The following is a 13,215-nucleotide window of genomic DNA, read 5'->3' as shown; positions in this document are numbered from 1 at the left end:
TGCAGATGCTGGAAATCTAGAGCAACACACAAACTCACTCTCACGCATACACTCTCACACAACGTGCTGGAAGATCTCAGCAGGCCAGGCAGCATCTATGGAGAGGAATAGACAGGTGATGTTTCAGGCCGAGGCAGTTTCAGCCTGAAATATCGACAGTTCATTCCCCTCCATAGATGCTGCCTGACATGCTGAGTTCTTCCAGCACGTTGTGTGTGCTGCATATGTTCTCTTTGATATTTCTGTCAATTGCCTCTCAAAGTCCAACCCCACACCCCCCTTGTGAGAGGTGGAAATTGGTAAGGCCGGCCAACAGGGCTCTGGTGAAGCTGTACAGGCCAATTCCCTGTACAGTGGGTACAATGGATTACAGAAACATTAATGAACTCCAACCATCCCATCGACATTGGACAATGGAGACGGGAGGCCATCAATGGCCTATGCTTTACTGGGAGCTGAGGGCCCAAGAAGAATTTCTATCAACCCACTCTAACCAAAAATTGTCCCCATAAACCAGGGGTTCCCAAGCTGGGGTCCATGGGTCCCTTGGTTAATGGTAAGGGTCCATGGCATTAAAAAGGTTGGGAACCCCTGACATAGACCCTCAAAAATATTTGTAGCTGCACCATGACTCAGCATGGTAACTGCTTTACCCTAGACCACAAAAATTTCACAGACACAGTTCAGCACATCACAAAAACCAGCCTGCCCTCCACGGAGTCAGTCTACACTTCTCACCACCTCTGAAAAGCAGCCACCATAATTGAAGCCGACTGATGCACTTTAGCGAGTTTGGTTTGAGGGGGCCTGTTTCCCTGCTGCTCACCTGTATTACCATTAAAGTTCATAATACGCTCAATTCAAAAACGCCACTGAACAAGCTCAGCTCACAATCACAAAAGACCAAAAGACACAAAGGCCATTCAGCCCATTGACACTGCTCCACCATTCCATCATGGCTGAGTTATTATTCCCTCAACCCCATTCTCCTGCCTTCTTCCCATAACTTTTGACACCCCTACTAATCAAGAAGCTATCAACCTCCACTTTAAATATACCCAATGACTTGGCCTCCACAGCTGTCTGTGGCAGTGAATTCCACAGATTCACCACCTTCTGACTAAAGAAATTCGTCCACATCTTTGTTCTAATGGGATGTCCTTTATTTTGAGGCTGTGCCCTCTGGTTCTAAGCTCCCCAATACAGGAAATATCCTGTTCACATTCACTCGATCTCAGCCTTTCAATATTCGATAGGTTTCAATGAGATCCCCTCCTCATTCTTCTAAACTCCGGCGAGCACAGGGCCGAAGGCATCAAACGCACCTTAACTCTGTCATTCTGGGATCATCCTTGTGAACCTCCTCTGGACCCTCTCCAATGCCAGCACGATCTTTCTTAGATAAAAGCCTACGATATGTCAATGTGAGTTCGGGCCCATCAAACTGAAATCCACAGCAAACACACCCATTCCCATGCAGTATGTGAACTGCTGGAGGAGCTCTGCGCCCCACAAGCATCTGTTGAGACAGAGGGCTGCTCGGCGTTTTGGGTCGAGACCTCGCGTCTGGACTGTAAGAATAGGTAGAAGATGGCCAGTACAAAGCAGTGAGAGGGATGGGTGAGGTTTGCGACAGGTGGAAGCAGGTGAGGAGGGATTAGTGGGAAATGGAGGAGAGGGAGGGGTGGAGTTGGGAGACTGGAGAGAAGGAGAGAGAAAGGTGGGAGGGGAGGGAGAAGTGGGGGAGGTAGAGAGGTAGACACAGAGGCTGAAAGGTGCTAGTTGGAGACACAGAAGGCTGCAGAGCCCATGACCAACTCCTGTAATGGGATTTTTGTAATTACACAACTATTTCGTGAATAACTGAGACCAGTTTAAGTAACACAGACAAATGCTGGAGAAACTCAGCAAGTCAGGCAGCATCTATGGGGGGAGGTGGGGGAAAAGTGTAAACAGTCAATGGGCTGAGATCTCCCCCACAGATGCTGCCTGACTTGTCAAGTTTCTCCAGCACTGTGTGTGCATTCCTCTTCATTTCCAGCATCTACAGAATCTCTTGCGTTTATGAAACCTGTTCTGTGGACTTCCCAGTGAATGGTCAATCACAAAACCTATTGCTCAGCAGGCGAGAAGCAACTATCCACATCCGCCTACCCAGGACAGAAGCCACTTCCTCCGCCACTCAAAGCCGGCAGAGTCAGCTGAGGACAGACTGCGAGTCTGCTGGGGAAGTCAGGGCCCAGTGTCTGCAAACCCACTGGGGGCGGAGGTTAGAGTGCTGTGTGTGTGTGTGAGTGTGTGAGTGTGTGAGTGTGTGTGTGAGTGTGTGAGTGTGTGAGTGTGTGTGAGTGTGTGTGTGTGTGTGTGTGTGAGTGTGTGTGCGTGTGTTTGCGTGAGTGTGTGTGTGTGAGTGTGTGTGCGAGTGTGTGTGAGTGTGTGTGCGAGTGTGTGTGAGTGTGTGTGCGAGTGTGTGAGTGAGTGCGTGAGTGTGTGTGAGTGTGCGAGTGTGAGTGTGTGTGTGTGAGTGTGTGTGTGTGTGTGTGTGTGTGTGAGTGTGTGTGTGAGAGTGTGTGAGTGTGAGTGTGTGTGTGTGTGAGCAGCCGGGTTTGTTTTGCTGTTGTTGCTTTGTAGGTTGTGTTTTGTAGTGTTGTGTGTTGTTCTGCCTAGTAATGTGGGCAAGCTACGTTGGTACAGGAATGTGTGGTGACCCCCAGTGCATCCTTGAGTGTGCTGGCTGTTAACACAAATGGTGTATTTCACCGTATTTTGGACGTACACGTGATAATAAATGTGAACCTAAATGCACAGTAGTGGACCAAGCTGCTGAGCAATAGCAGTAAAGGTGCGTTACAGTCACCGCACCCTGATCTGGTGACGAGGCTGCCCTGACTCCTCAAACGCTGGCTCACTCTGCTGTGGCAGGCGCGTGCGCACGCGCACTTCACTGACCTGTGCGTACGGCAGTGGGAAAGCTGGCATCTGCGCTCGCATCTGGATGGTCTGCTTCTGCTGCTCCAGCCGCATCTGCCGCTCCTTCTCCTGCTCCTGCAGCCTCTGGATGGCCAGCTGCCGCTGCATCTCCAGATACTCCTGAGGCACCAGGCAAAGAATAACCCGCATCATTCTCCACCACAGAGGGCAGCTGCCAGCAGCCTCGCGGGCTGCATCACCGCACAGTACAGAAACTGCACTGTGGCCGCAGGAGAGCTCTACAACGTGCGGCTAAATCTGCCCAATGCACCCTTGGCACCAGCCTACCCACCATCAAGAGCATATATAGAGAAAAGGGCTGGCAATATTGTGAAGGAACTCACCCACCCTGCTTATGGACTGGTTGCCTCACACCCATCAGGGCCATGACAGCGTTGTACAGGCCTTTCGGTCCCCAATGTCATGCTGACCTTTTAATCTACTCTAAGATCAATCTAACCCTCTCCATCTACATAGCCCTCCATTTTCCTTGTGCCTATCTAAAAGTCTCTTCAATGTCCTTAGTGTATCAGCCTCTACCCCGTCCTGGTACCTGTTCATTTCACATGAACATCAATTACTCCAACTTCCAGTAACTTTCCCCCTCCCCCTTCTCCCATTCACCACCCTACCCCACCTTACTTCTCATCTCCTCACCTGCCTATCACGTCCCCCTGGTGCCCCTTTCTCCCATGAAACACTCTCCTCTCCTATCATTCTTCATCCCTTTACCTTTCTCACCTCTCACCTTCCCACTCAATCACCCCTCTCCCACCCCCCCCGCCCCCCGCCAGGCTTCACCTATCACCTTTGAGCATCTCCCGCTTCCCCTCTCCTCACCCCCACCTCCTTATTCTGGCATCTCCCCCCTTCCTTTCCAGTTCTGATGAAGGGTCTCGGGCCAAAACGTCCACTGTTCATTCATCTCCACAGACCAGGCGTTCACAACCTGGGGTCCTCGGACCCCTCGGTCAATGGTCAGGGTCCACGGCACATCAAGGGTATACCCACCGCTCTCTGTAAGGAACCTAGCTGTCACATTCCCCTCCCCATTGCTTTCTTCCAAGCTGTTTGTGGATTTGACTGGTCAACTCGGGTGAAGAGGCAATGGGGGGAACCAGAGCAGACCCTCCTGGATGTCACAAGGAACCCTGCTGTGGAACAAGCATCCACTCGGCCCCTCCTCAGGAGAATCTCACCTGCTTCTTTTGCCTCATGATCTCCAGTTTCTGAGCCAACTGGATCTGTCGCTGGCGTTCGGCTTCCTCGGCCTCCCGCCGCAGCTTCTCGCTGTGCTCCTCGCGCAGAGCGTTCAGGGCCCCACGGGCGTCCCTGATCTGCGCCAGTTTGTCCTGCAGACCTTCGTAGTACACTACAAAACACAAAAGCAAAAATTACTTCACTGAACTCTGTGGGCCGGAGACAGCCTCCACCCCAGCCCCAGGGTCACAGGTCCACGTGAGACCAGGGATTGGAGAGCCTGGAGGTTGAAGCCTGCAGAGCACTGTGTCTGGGGATTGGAGGTCTGATGTTTGAGGATCTGGGCTAGGGATTGGAGGTTGGACAGCCGATGTCTGCAAGTCACAGAGCCCAAGGCCAAGGACAGAGGCCCGGGGGGGGGGGGGGGGGGCCTGTCCCGGGGTTGCAGGTCTATCTGTGAGGGAAAGTGGGAAAGGAGCTTCTTTTGCCATCCCGCCGAAGGGTCTCGGCCCGAAACATCGGCTGTACTTCTTTCCATGGCTGCTGCCTGGCCTGGTGAGTTCCTCCAGCACCTTGTGTGTGTTGCTCTGGATTTCCAGCGTCTGCAGACTTTCTCCTGTTTGTTTTGCCGCTGTTGTTTCGTTTCGATGTTGTGTGTGTTGCTCTGTTGAACATGGCGGTGCTGGTGCCAGAACTTGCGGGCTGCCCCCAACGCACTCTGGGGTGTGTGGTTGTCAATGCCGATGTCACGTTTCGACGTACACGTGATAAATAGACAAATCGGAATCTGAAAGCAGGCCAGCCATTTCCGCGTCTGCTCCACTGCCTAGGTGAAATTGTTGATGGAAGCCAATCTTTTTCCAACAGATCACATTTGGGAGTATTGCGTTCTGTTCTGATTGCCTCATTATACGAAGGACGTGGAAAGACTTGCCAGGACGCTGCCCGGACTAGAAAGCAAATCTTAAGACAGGGTGAGTGAGTGAGCTCGGCTTTTCTCTTTGCAGTGAAGGAGATGGGAGGCCACTTGACAGCGGTGGATAAAACGTTAAGAGCCATTGATCAAGTGGACAGCCAGAGACTTATTCCAACAGTGTAAATGGTTAATACGAGGGGGCATGCCTTTAAGGTGATTGGAGGAAAGTATTGGGGGATGTCAGAGGCAGATTTTTTTTTTAAACAGAGAGTGATCAGAGCGTGATATGTGCTGCCAAGATTGATGGTAAGGTCAGATACATTAGAGACATATAAAAGACTCTTAGATAGGCAGATGGATGAAGGAAAAATGGAGACACGTGGGAGGAAAGTGCTAGACTGATCTGTGAGTAGGACTGTGCTGTGATGTTCTACGCTCGAAGTACACAAGTTAGGTTTAGTTTTGGGAAGGAGCCGGCCATACTCACAGCGCTTCTCATCCAGCTGGTTGAGGAGCTCCAGCAGCTGGGGGTGCATGCTGTTGATGGACTGGAACAGGGACAGCACCGCAGTGTCGTTAGTGATGCTGCGGCCACGCACGTGATTGCTCTTCATCCTGTTCACAAACGTCACCACCGAGTTCTGCAGCGCCTTCAGGAACTGCTCGTGGTTCTCCTCGGACTCTCCGTTCTGGTACTGCTGCTGAAACGCAACGAGGAAAGAGAAACGTTGAGTGCTGCGTCCATACGCAAGCTTCCCAGGTCTATCGTACAAGAGCCAGAGTAGAGATAATTCCCTATCAGTCAGGCCTGGTGATTCCACCCCCTCGGCCGTAAGTGACTGAGTTTCTCCTCAAATAACCATTCTCCACTCCCTGCATTTAATGGAGAATTAAACCTGCTTTTATTGAGCTAAGTTGCTGATGTTTCAATCACAGTTCAAAGTAAATTTATTATCAAAGTACATATAAAAAGGTAATGGATTCAGGCCAACCCATCAAGGGTAAGGCCCTTCCAACCACTGAGCACATCTACATGAAACACTCTTTTACACAGAGCGGTGAGCAACTTGATTGATGATAAGATGATAAGAGATGTATATAGAGAGGACAGCCTGTGCCTTTTCTCCCCCAGGGTGGAAATGGCTAATACGAGGAGAAGTAATTTTCAGTGATTAGAGGAAAGTATAAGGGGGATATCAGAGGTATTCTTTACACACAGAGAGCAGTGGCAGTGTGGAACATCCTGCTGGCCAAGGGTGGTGGTAGAGGCAGATACTTTAGGAGATTTAAGAAACTCTTAGATGGGTGAAAGAAAACTAAGGGGCAATGTAGGAGGGAAGGGTGAGATTGAGCTTCGAGTACGTTAAGACACTGGCACAACACTGAAGGGTCTGTACTGTAAGAAGAAAGAGAAACACATTTACCTCCACAATTGTGATAGGAGCCGGGTGAGTGTCAACTGGTTGTGTGACTGACTCCACCACTGAGACGGGGGCTGACGGGGAGGGGCTCTTTCTAACTTCCTCTTGCTTCTTCTCCCAGTAGGTACGATTCAGGTATCGAGCCAGCTTTCAAAAGAGCAGAATGTTTCATCTCAACACATTTTTTTTTTCACACTTGAAAACTATTACAAGTCCTCCTCTTCAATGCAAGAAATTATAAACAAGTTATTACCTCAGGGTCAATTTCTTCAGCTGTCGGGGCAGAAGAATTCTGGAATGAAGAAGCGCAAGACTTATTTTGGACATTCACAATAAATATCTATTGCCAACAAACTGGCTATTGCTCTCTCTCGTAAATACTCTTATTTCATCCATCAGTAATTTCTCCCACCATCTATCTTTTCTCTACCATTGGGCAGATGATGCAGGAGCTTTAGTTCTCACACCACCAGGTTCAGGAATAGTTCTTATCCTTCAACCATTAGGCTCCTGAACCGCCGTGGACAACTTCACTCACTGCAGCTCTGAATCGACTTTATAACCTACAGACTCTACAATTCATGTTCTCAATACTACCGATTTTTATTTTCACTCCTTGTCTTCATTTGCACACTGGCTGTTTGACAGTCTTTGTTTATGTATAGTTTTTCCATAAATTCTATAGTCTTTCTTTCTTAGCATCCTGACTGGGAACTGTACTCCCCTCAATCGCAGGGCACGGCAGAGAGTGGTGCAGACAGTCCAGCACATCTGTGGATGTGAACTTCCCTCTGTTCAGGACATTTACAGCAGCAGGTGTGTAAAAAAGGGCCCAGAGGGTCATCGGGGACTCAGCCACCCCAACCACAAACTGTTTCGCTGGCAAATGATACCGTAGCACTAAGGCCTGGACCAACAGGCTCCAGGACAACTTCTTTCACACCAGCCCATCAGATTTATCAATACACACTGATGTGATTGTGAATCTGACTGTACATACATGTGTACAAAACAATTATGTGTACAATCTTAGTGTTTTGGGCAATATCCTCCCACATTTCCCTTCCTTATTGCGACAGAGATGCAACATAAAGATTTTTACTCCCTTGGATGTAAGAAATACAATAAATTAAAAAAAAAGTTTGCAAGGAAATTAATCTCAAGATAGCTTATGGTAACATATACTGTACATTGATAACAAAATTGCTTTCACTAATAACTGTACTAAGGAATCAGGTAGGTTTTTATCTATACACGTTGGTATTTAGGTATTTATGCAATTTTATTCCATATCCATACTTTAAACTCTAACTTTGTTTATATAATTCTCTATTCAGAATCAGATTTCATATCACTAGCATCATGAAATTTGTTAACTTTGTGGAAGCAGTACAATGCAATACATAATAATAGAGAAAAAATACTGAATTACAGTGAGTAATATATATATATAGTAAACTAAATAAATAGTGCAAAAAATAAAATTTTTTAAAAAATGTTGCATGTAGTACTCTGACCAACACACCACAGTAAACATATATCAAAGTTCAAAGTAAACTTATTATCGAAGCATGTACCTATGTCACCATATGCTACTGTGATTCATTTTCTTGTCAGGCATTCACAGTAAAACAAAGAAATACAACAGAGTGAATAAAACAAACTACAAAGGCTGACAAACAACCAATGTACAAATATAATAATGAGTAAAAACACTAGGAATGAGTTGTAGATACTGAGAACACGAGTTGTTGAATGTATGGTGAATAAAGCTGATCCTTTATGGTAATCCAGAGCCAACACTAGATAGTTATTTAATTAAATTCCCCAGGTCTTGCTGTGGGATTACAATTAATGCCACCAAACCTCTGAGTAATTTCACTACACTGGCACAGACTGATAAAAACTCTACCTCAAATTGGTTCCCAGCAACAAACCTGCAGTGAAAAGCTTACCACTGGAGATGAATACAGGCTGCTGACGGGTGGTGCTGATGACGTGACTGGCGTTGGGTCTGGCTTCGGGTACATGGGGTAAGTGTTCTTTTGTCTCTGCAAGAGGAGAGAATTTTCGATGAGTTGCCAGTAAAAGCAGGCAGGGACTGTGCATCAGTCTAGTAACCTCACCAATTGGCCATTGCTTCCACACACACAAACCCACCACTTTTAGAACACAGAACATTATAACCAATTTGGCCCACAGTTGTTCTAGCTTTTTAACCTACTCCAAGATCAAGCTAACTCCTACCTCACACAAAGCCCTTCGTTTTTCTACTATTCATGTGCCTAAGAGTCTCCTAAATGTCACTAATGTATTTGCACCCCCCCCCACCCCCTGGCAACACATGCATCCATGTGTCTTAAAAAACCTGCCTCTCACATCCCCTCCCATACCTTCTATCAATCACCTTAAAATGATGCTCCCTTGATTTAACCAAATCCACCCTAGGAAAAGGCTCTATCTGTGTCTCCTATCATTTTAAAACCTTTATAATCTTATGTTTTCTTGCTTTAAGAAAAGGTTCCTAACTTAGCTTGAAATAGTCACGTTCTTCACTAGAACCACAACAATCGTGATGAGGTAGGCCATCTAAAGGGCTTTAATTATTTTAAGTAGCAAAAATCAGAAACAGAAACACCCTGATCATGAGACAGTCTGTGCTCACACTTCGGTCTCAACCAAAACAAGGCTGGATAACTATCTCTGAGTAAGAATGCTTATATCAGGGAAAATGTCACAACCACCTGGCAAACCATCAAATGCAACACTGGGTATTAAGCTGAACATTAAGGCATTGCTTCAAAGGCTGAAAGAGACAAGGGCAACAGATGAAAACTATAACTACTCCCTGACTACCAAATATTTCCAGAGACAGATGGCATCACATCTTAACCCTACTAGTGCTCAGGAGCTTGAAGACTCGTACGGCCAGATTTGGGAACAGCTTCTTTCCAACTGAGATAAGACTGCTGAACGGATCCTGACCCGGCTCCAAATATCCGGACCTGCTTCTCGGTTTTTTTGCACTATCTTACTTTCCGTTTTTCTATTTTCTATTTATGATTTATAATTTAAATTTTTTAATATTTACTCATTTTTACTATTTTTAAAAATATTTAATATTTGTAATCCAGGGAGTGGGAAGCGCAGAATCAAATATCGCTGTGATGATTGTACGTACTAGCATCAATTGTTTGGCAAAGTATAAAGTATAAAGTAGTGACAATGTGGTCTGTATTAATCTGTCAGGTTATTAGAGGCTGAATTTTTTTTATTTAATGTTTATTTTGAGAAACAGAATGGTAATAGGCCATTCTGGCCCAACAAGCCCGAGCTGCCCAATCACACCCACGTGACCAACTAGCCTACTAATTGCTACGTGTTTGGACTGTGGGAGGAAACCAGAGCACCCAGAGGAAACCCACACGGTCACGGGGAGAACGTACAAACTCCTTACGACAGCAGCAGTGTTTTTCAGGTCACTGGTACAGCAACAGCACTACACTACCAAGCTGACATTAATATGATTCACTTTTTAGGCGTTGTTGCCTACTGGCATACAAGCACTCTTACTCACCATCCTCTCCTTCTCTTCCGCCTCAGACTGTGACAGAGCAATGGCCAGCTGAAGTTCCTCTTCCTCCTGCAAGGCAGCTTCGTCACGCTTGGGAGGCAGCTAAATTAGTGACACAGGCAGGAGAGAGACCGTCATCAGGAGGCAGACTTTGGGAGTTTGGACAAGTGGTAAATACTGTTTTTGGCAGTCCCCATCGCCCCACCACACAGATATAGTTACAAATAAACCGTACCTCAACATAGTACCTGCTACCTCCTTATCCAGAAGAGTAAATGGAAAAGATAATTCAGTCATTTCATTTTCCCTGATCTGTACCCATTTTTATATATAAAAACAGTAACTGCCATAATACATTTTAGAAATTTTTTTTTGCTCCAAAAAAAGACATCACTTCCAGTCTTTTTGCTGCTAGTGATATCACCAACATCAGGAAAAATAACCAGAAAGGGTCACTCCTTCGATTCAACAGGAATCACATCCTTATTCTGGTCCGAACATAGGACAAAACAGCACAGTGCAGGCCACAGCCCACCATGTTGTGCCAGCCCCTTAACCTACTCTAAAATTGATCGCACCCTTCCCTCCTGCATAGCCCTCCAGTTTTCTTTTATCCATGTGCCTACCTGAGGGTCCCCTAAATGTCCCTAATGTATCTGCCTCTAACACCACCCCTGGCAGTACGTTCCACAGACCCACCACTCTGTAAAAAACCTACCTCTGACATCCCCCTCTACACTTTTCCAATCACATTAAAAATATGCCCTCTCCTGTCAGCCATTTCTGCCCCAGGAAAAAGGTGCTGGTTATCCACTCCATCCAGTTACCTCAAACTGATACTGAGGCTAATACGAGAGGGCATAATTTTAAGGTGTTTGGAGGAACGTATTCGGGGAATGGCAGAGGTAGCTACTGAGAGCGGTAGGTGTGTGGAATATGCTGCAGGGGGTGGTGGGACTTTGAAAAGACCCTTAGACACGTGGATGATAGAAAAATGGAGAAGTTGAACTGATCTCAGAGTAGGCTAAAAATTCGGCACAATATTGTGGACCCAAGGATGGGTCCTGTGCCAAAATGTCCCCCGTTGTTTGATAGGTGACCCCAAACCAGGAAATGCTTCTGACCAGTTCCGACATAACCCGCTGGGTCTCTCACAAGTACAGAGATGCAGCTTTCGAAGTTCAAAGTGCATTTATAACCAAAGTATGTATACCTTGAGATACATCTTCTTGCAGGCAGCCACAAAACAAAGAAACACAATAGAACCCACAAAAAAAACTCCTTTTCCTTTCACAATGCAAGTTTAAACATTAAAAATAAAATTTATTACCTTCTCAATATTTGACAGATCTTACCAGTAGCAGTAGCTGGCTCTGGTGTGAAATTTTGTGCTCACTTTCACTGGAGGGATTGAAACTGGAAGTGTGGGAGACGACAAGGCCCAATTGAGTGGAAGGGGGTGCTGCTTACCTGCGACTGCTGAGACAGTGGGCTGGTCAGGTACTCTGGCGGTAGATCAACCGGAGCTGAGGCTGTGGGCTTGGTCTCCGATTTCCTGGGAAGAGAGGACAGTCAGCCTCTGTAGCATCAAGACACGCAAGAAACGACTGCTCTAACTTCTCAATACGAGTACAAGGCAGCAATAATGGCTGCGGTCCCTGACAGAGAGTCTTTATATTTTGTCTATAGATACACCGGTAGCACCCATGTGATCCATTAACCTACGCCCTTTGGGAGGTGGGAGGAAACTGGAGCACCCAGAGGAAACCTAGGCAAGCACGGGAGGAGGAATATACAAACTTCTCACAGACAGCGGTGGAATTGAACCCAGGCCGCTGGCACTGTAGAAGCATTACTGTGCTACCTAGGGGTCCAGGTGGCTACCCCAAAGCATCTTGCCACGGGTCGTTTAATTGAACAAGACAAAGGCCACTTTTCACTAAGATGGAAACATAGGGCAAAGAGCAGTGCTGGGTTAAGAAGTCGCTGCATTTGGCACCTTTACACGCCTATTTTGTGCCGCAATAGATCAAACTGCTTTGCTGGTGCTGTATACAAAAGGCTGGAGGTTCCAGGTGCTGCAGTGTTATCTGCCATCACTGGGTCAATGTTGGCTGCAGCACAGGACAGACAGTTTCAAACAGACCACTCGCTTCAAAGCAATCTGGCTGGAAATTGAATGTGCAAAAGCTTTGAAAAGTGCTGACAAAAGCCAGTAGTTCAATGCCAGTCCAGGATTTTGTCCCACTGCACTCTTCACTGACGTAGGAATCTAGAGTCAGCAATTTAGTCTGAAGAGCATGAGAGTGTCACACTATGGCACGTTGTCCAGTGGAGGGCACCAGAGCCAGATGCTGTGTAAAGCGTCGCAGGCAAAGCTGGGGAGGGAAGAATCGTCACTGTTATCCATCTTTTGGACTCAATTCCTGAATGGGGATGGGGACCTAGCCAAATGCTGCAGAATTTAAACAAGGCTACTGAAAATAACTCTCTCACTTATAACAGACTCATTGGAGATACAGTAGCTCACTGGAAAGTGCTTGTGGAGTATTTGACAATTTTAATGGGTGTTTTATTAACAGAAAATGGAACCTACTCAACTTCAGGATAGAGCTGAACTATTTTAATTTAATGGATTATATTTAAATATACACAGTCTCCAATTTTACAATCTGCTGAACTTTCACCTACCAGAATGGTGAAACTGGTAATCAGCACAGTCCTAATACCAGGTCTGGTATAAAACCAGCCACATCCAGTCCAAACCTGACCTCAAACACAGCAAATCTGACCATTGTAGGCTTGATGGGCCGAATGGCCTAATCCAGCTCTCAACTCTTATGGTCTTATTGCAGTAAACACACAAGCATAATGATCATCGTTTTAAACAGTGATCACCAGATACCAATCAAGAACATCAAAGGACACTTAGGACAAGAATAGATAATCCTCTTGGCCAGGCCCAACCCCAAATCTTTCCAACAAATTGAGCCAGGCCCCGCCGAGATTCAGTGAGTAGCTAGGCAGTGATGGATCTACGGCTGTAACTAATACAGATTAAATTAGAACACATGGTTCTGATCCAAGCGGGCAAGTCGTACTGCAATAAATTGTTCTTCTGCGTTAATAGCTTC

At 46.5% G+C, this 13,215-nt stretch overlaps 1 protein-coding gene across 6 annotated transcripts in view; it reads right to left on the bottom strand.

Moving 5' to 3' along the window:
* Window positions 1-13,215, bottom strand: part of hgs (hepatocyte growth factor-regulated tyrosine kinase substrate) — a 51,432-nt gene that overhangs the window by 12,511 nt on the left and 25,706 nt on the right. For 4 of the 6 annotated variants that reach the window (XM_072242627.1, XM_072242624.1, XM_072242628.1 and 1 more), the window contains 8 exons: window positions 11,552-11,636; window positions 10,085-10,183; window positions 8,463-8,558; window positions 6,761-6,799; window positions 6,511-6,654; window positions 5,574-5,787; window positions 4,170-4,342; window positions 2,950-3,090 (listed from right to left, as the gene is read on the bottom strand). In XM_072242627.1, coding sequence (XP_072098728.1) covers window positions 2,950-3,090; window positions 4,170-4,342; window positions 5,574-5,787; window positions 6,511-6,654; window positions 6,761-6,799; window positions 8,463-8,558; window positions 10,085-10,183; window positions 11,552-11,636 — 991 coding nt within the window. The remainder of the gene's footprint in view (window positions 1-2,949; window positions 3,091-4,169; window positions 4,343-5,573; window positions 5,788-6,510; window positions 6,655-6,760; window positions 6,800-8,462; window positions 8,559-10,084; window positions 10,184-11,551; window positions 11,637-13,215) is intronic. The other 2 variants (XM_072242625.1, XM_072242629.1) reach the window with 1 other exon arrangement.

The sequence above is a fragment of the Mobula birostris genome, chromosome 24, assembly GCF_030028105.1.
Source record: "Mobula birostris isolate sMobBir1 chromosome 24, sMobBir1.hap1, whole genome shotgun sequence".
Lineage (NCBI taxonomy): Eukaryota > Metazoa > Chordata > Chondrichthyes > Myliobatiformes > Myliobatidae > Mobula > Mobula birostris.
Note: the sequence above shows the minus strand (reverse complement) of the source record. Positions and strands in the feature narration are given on the sequence as shown.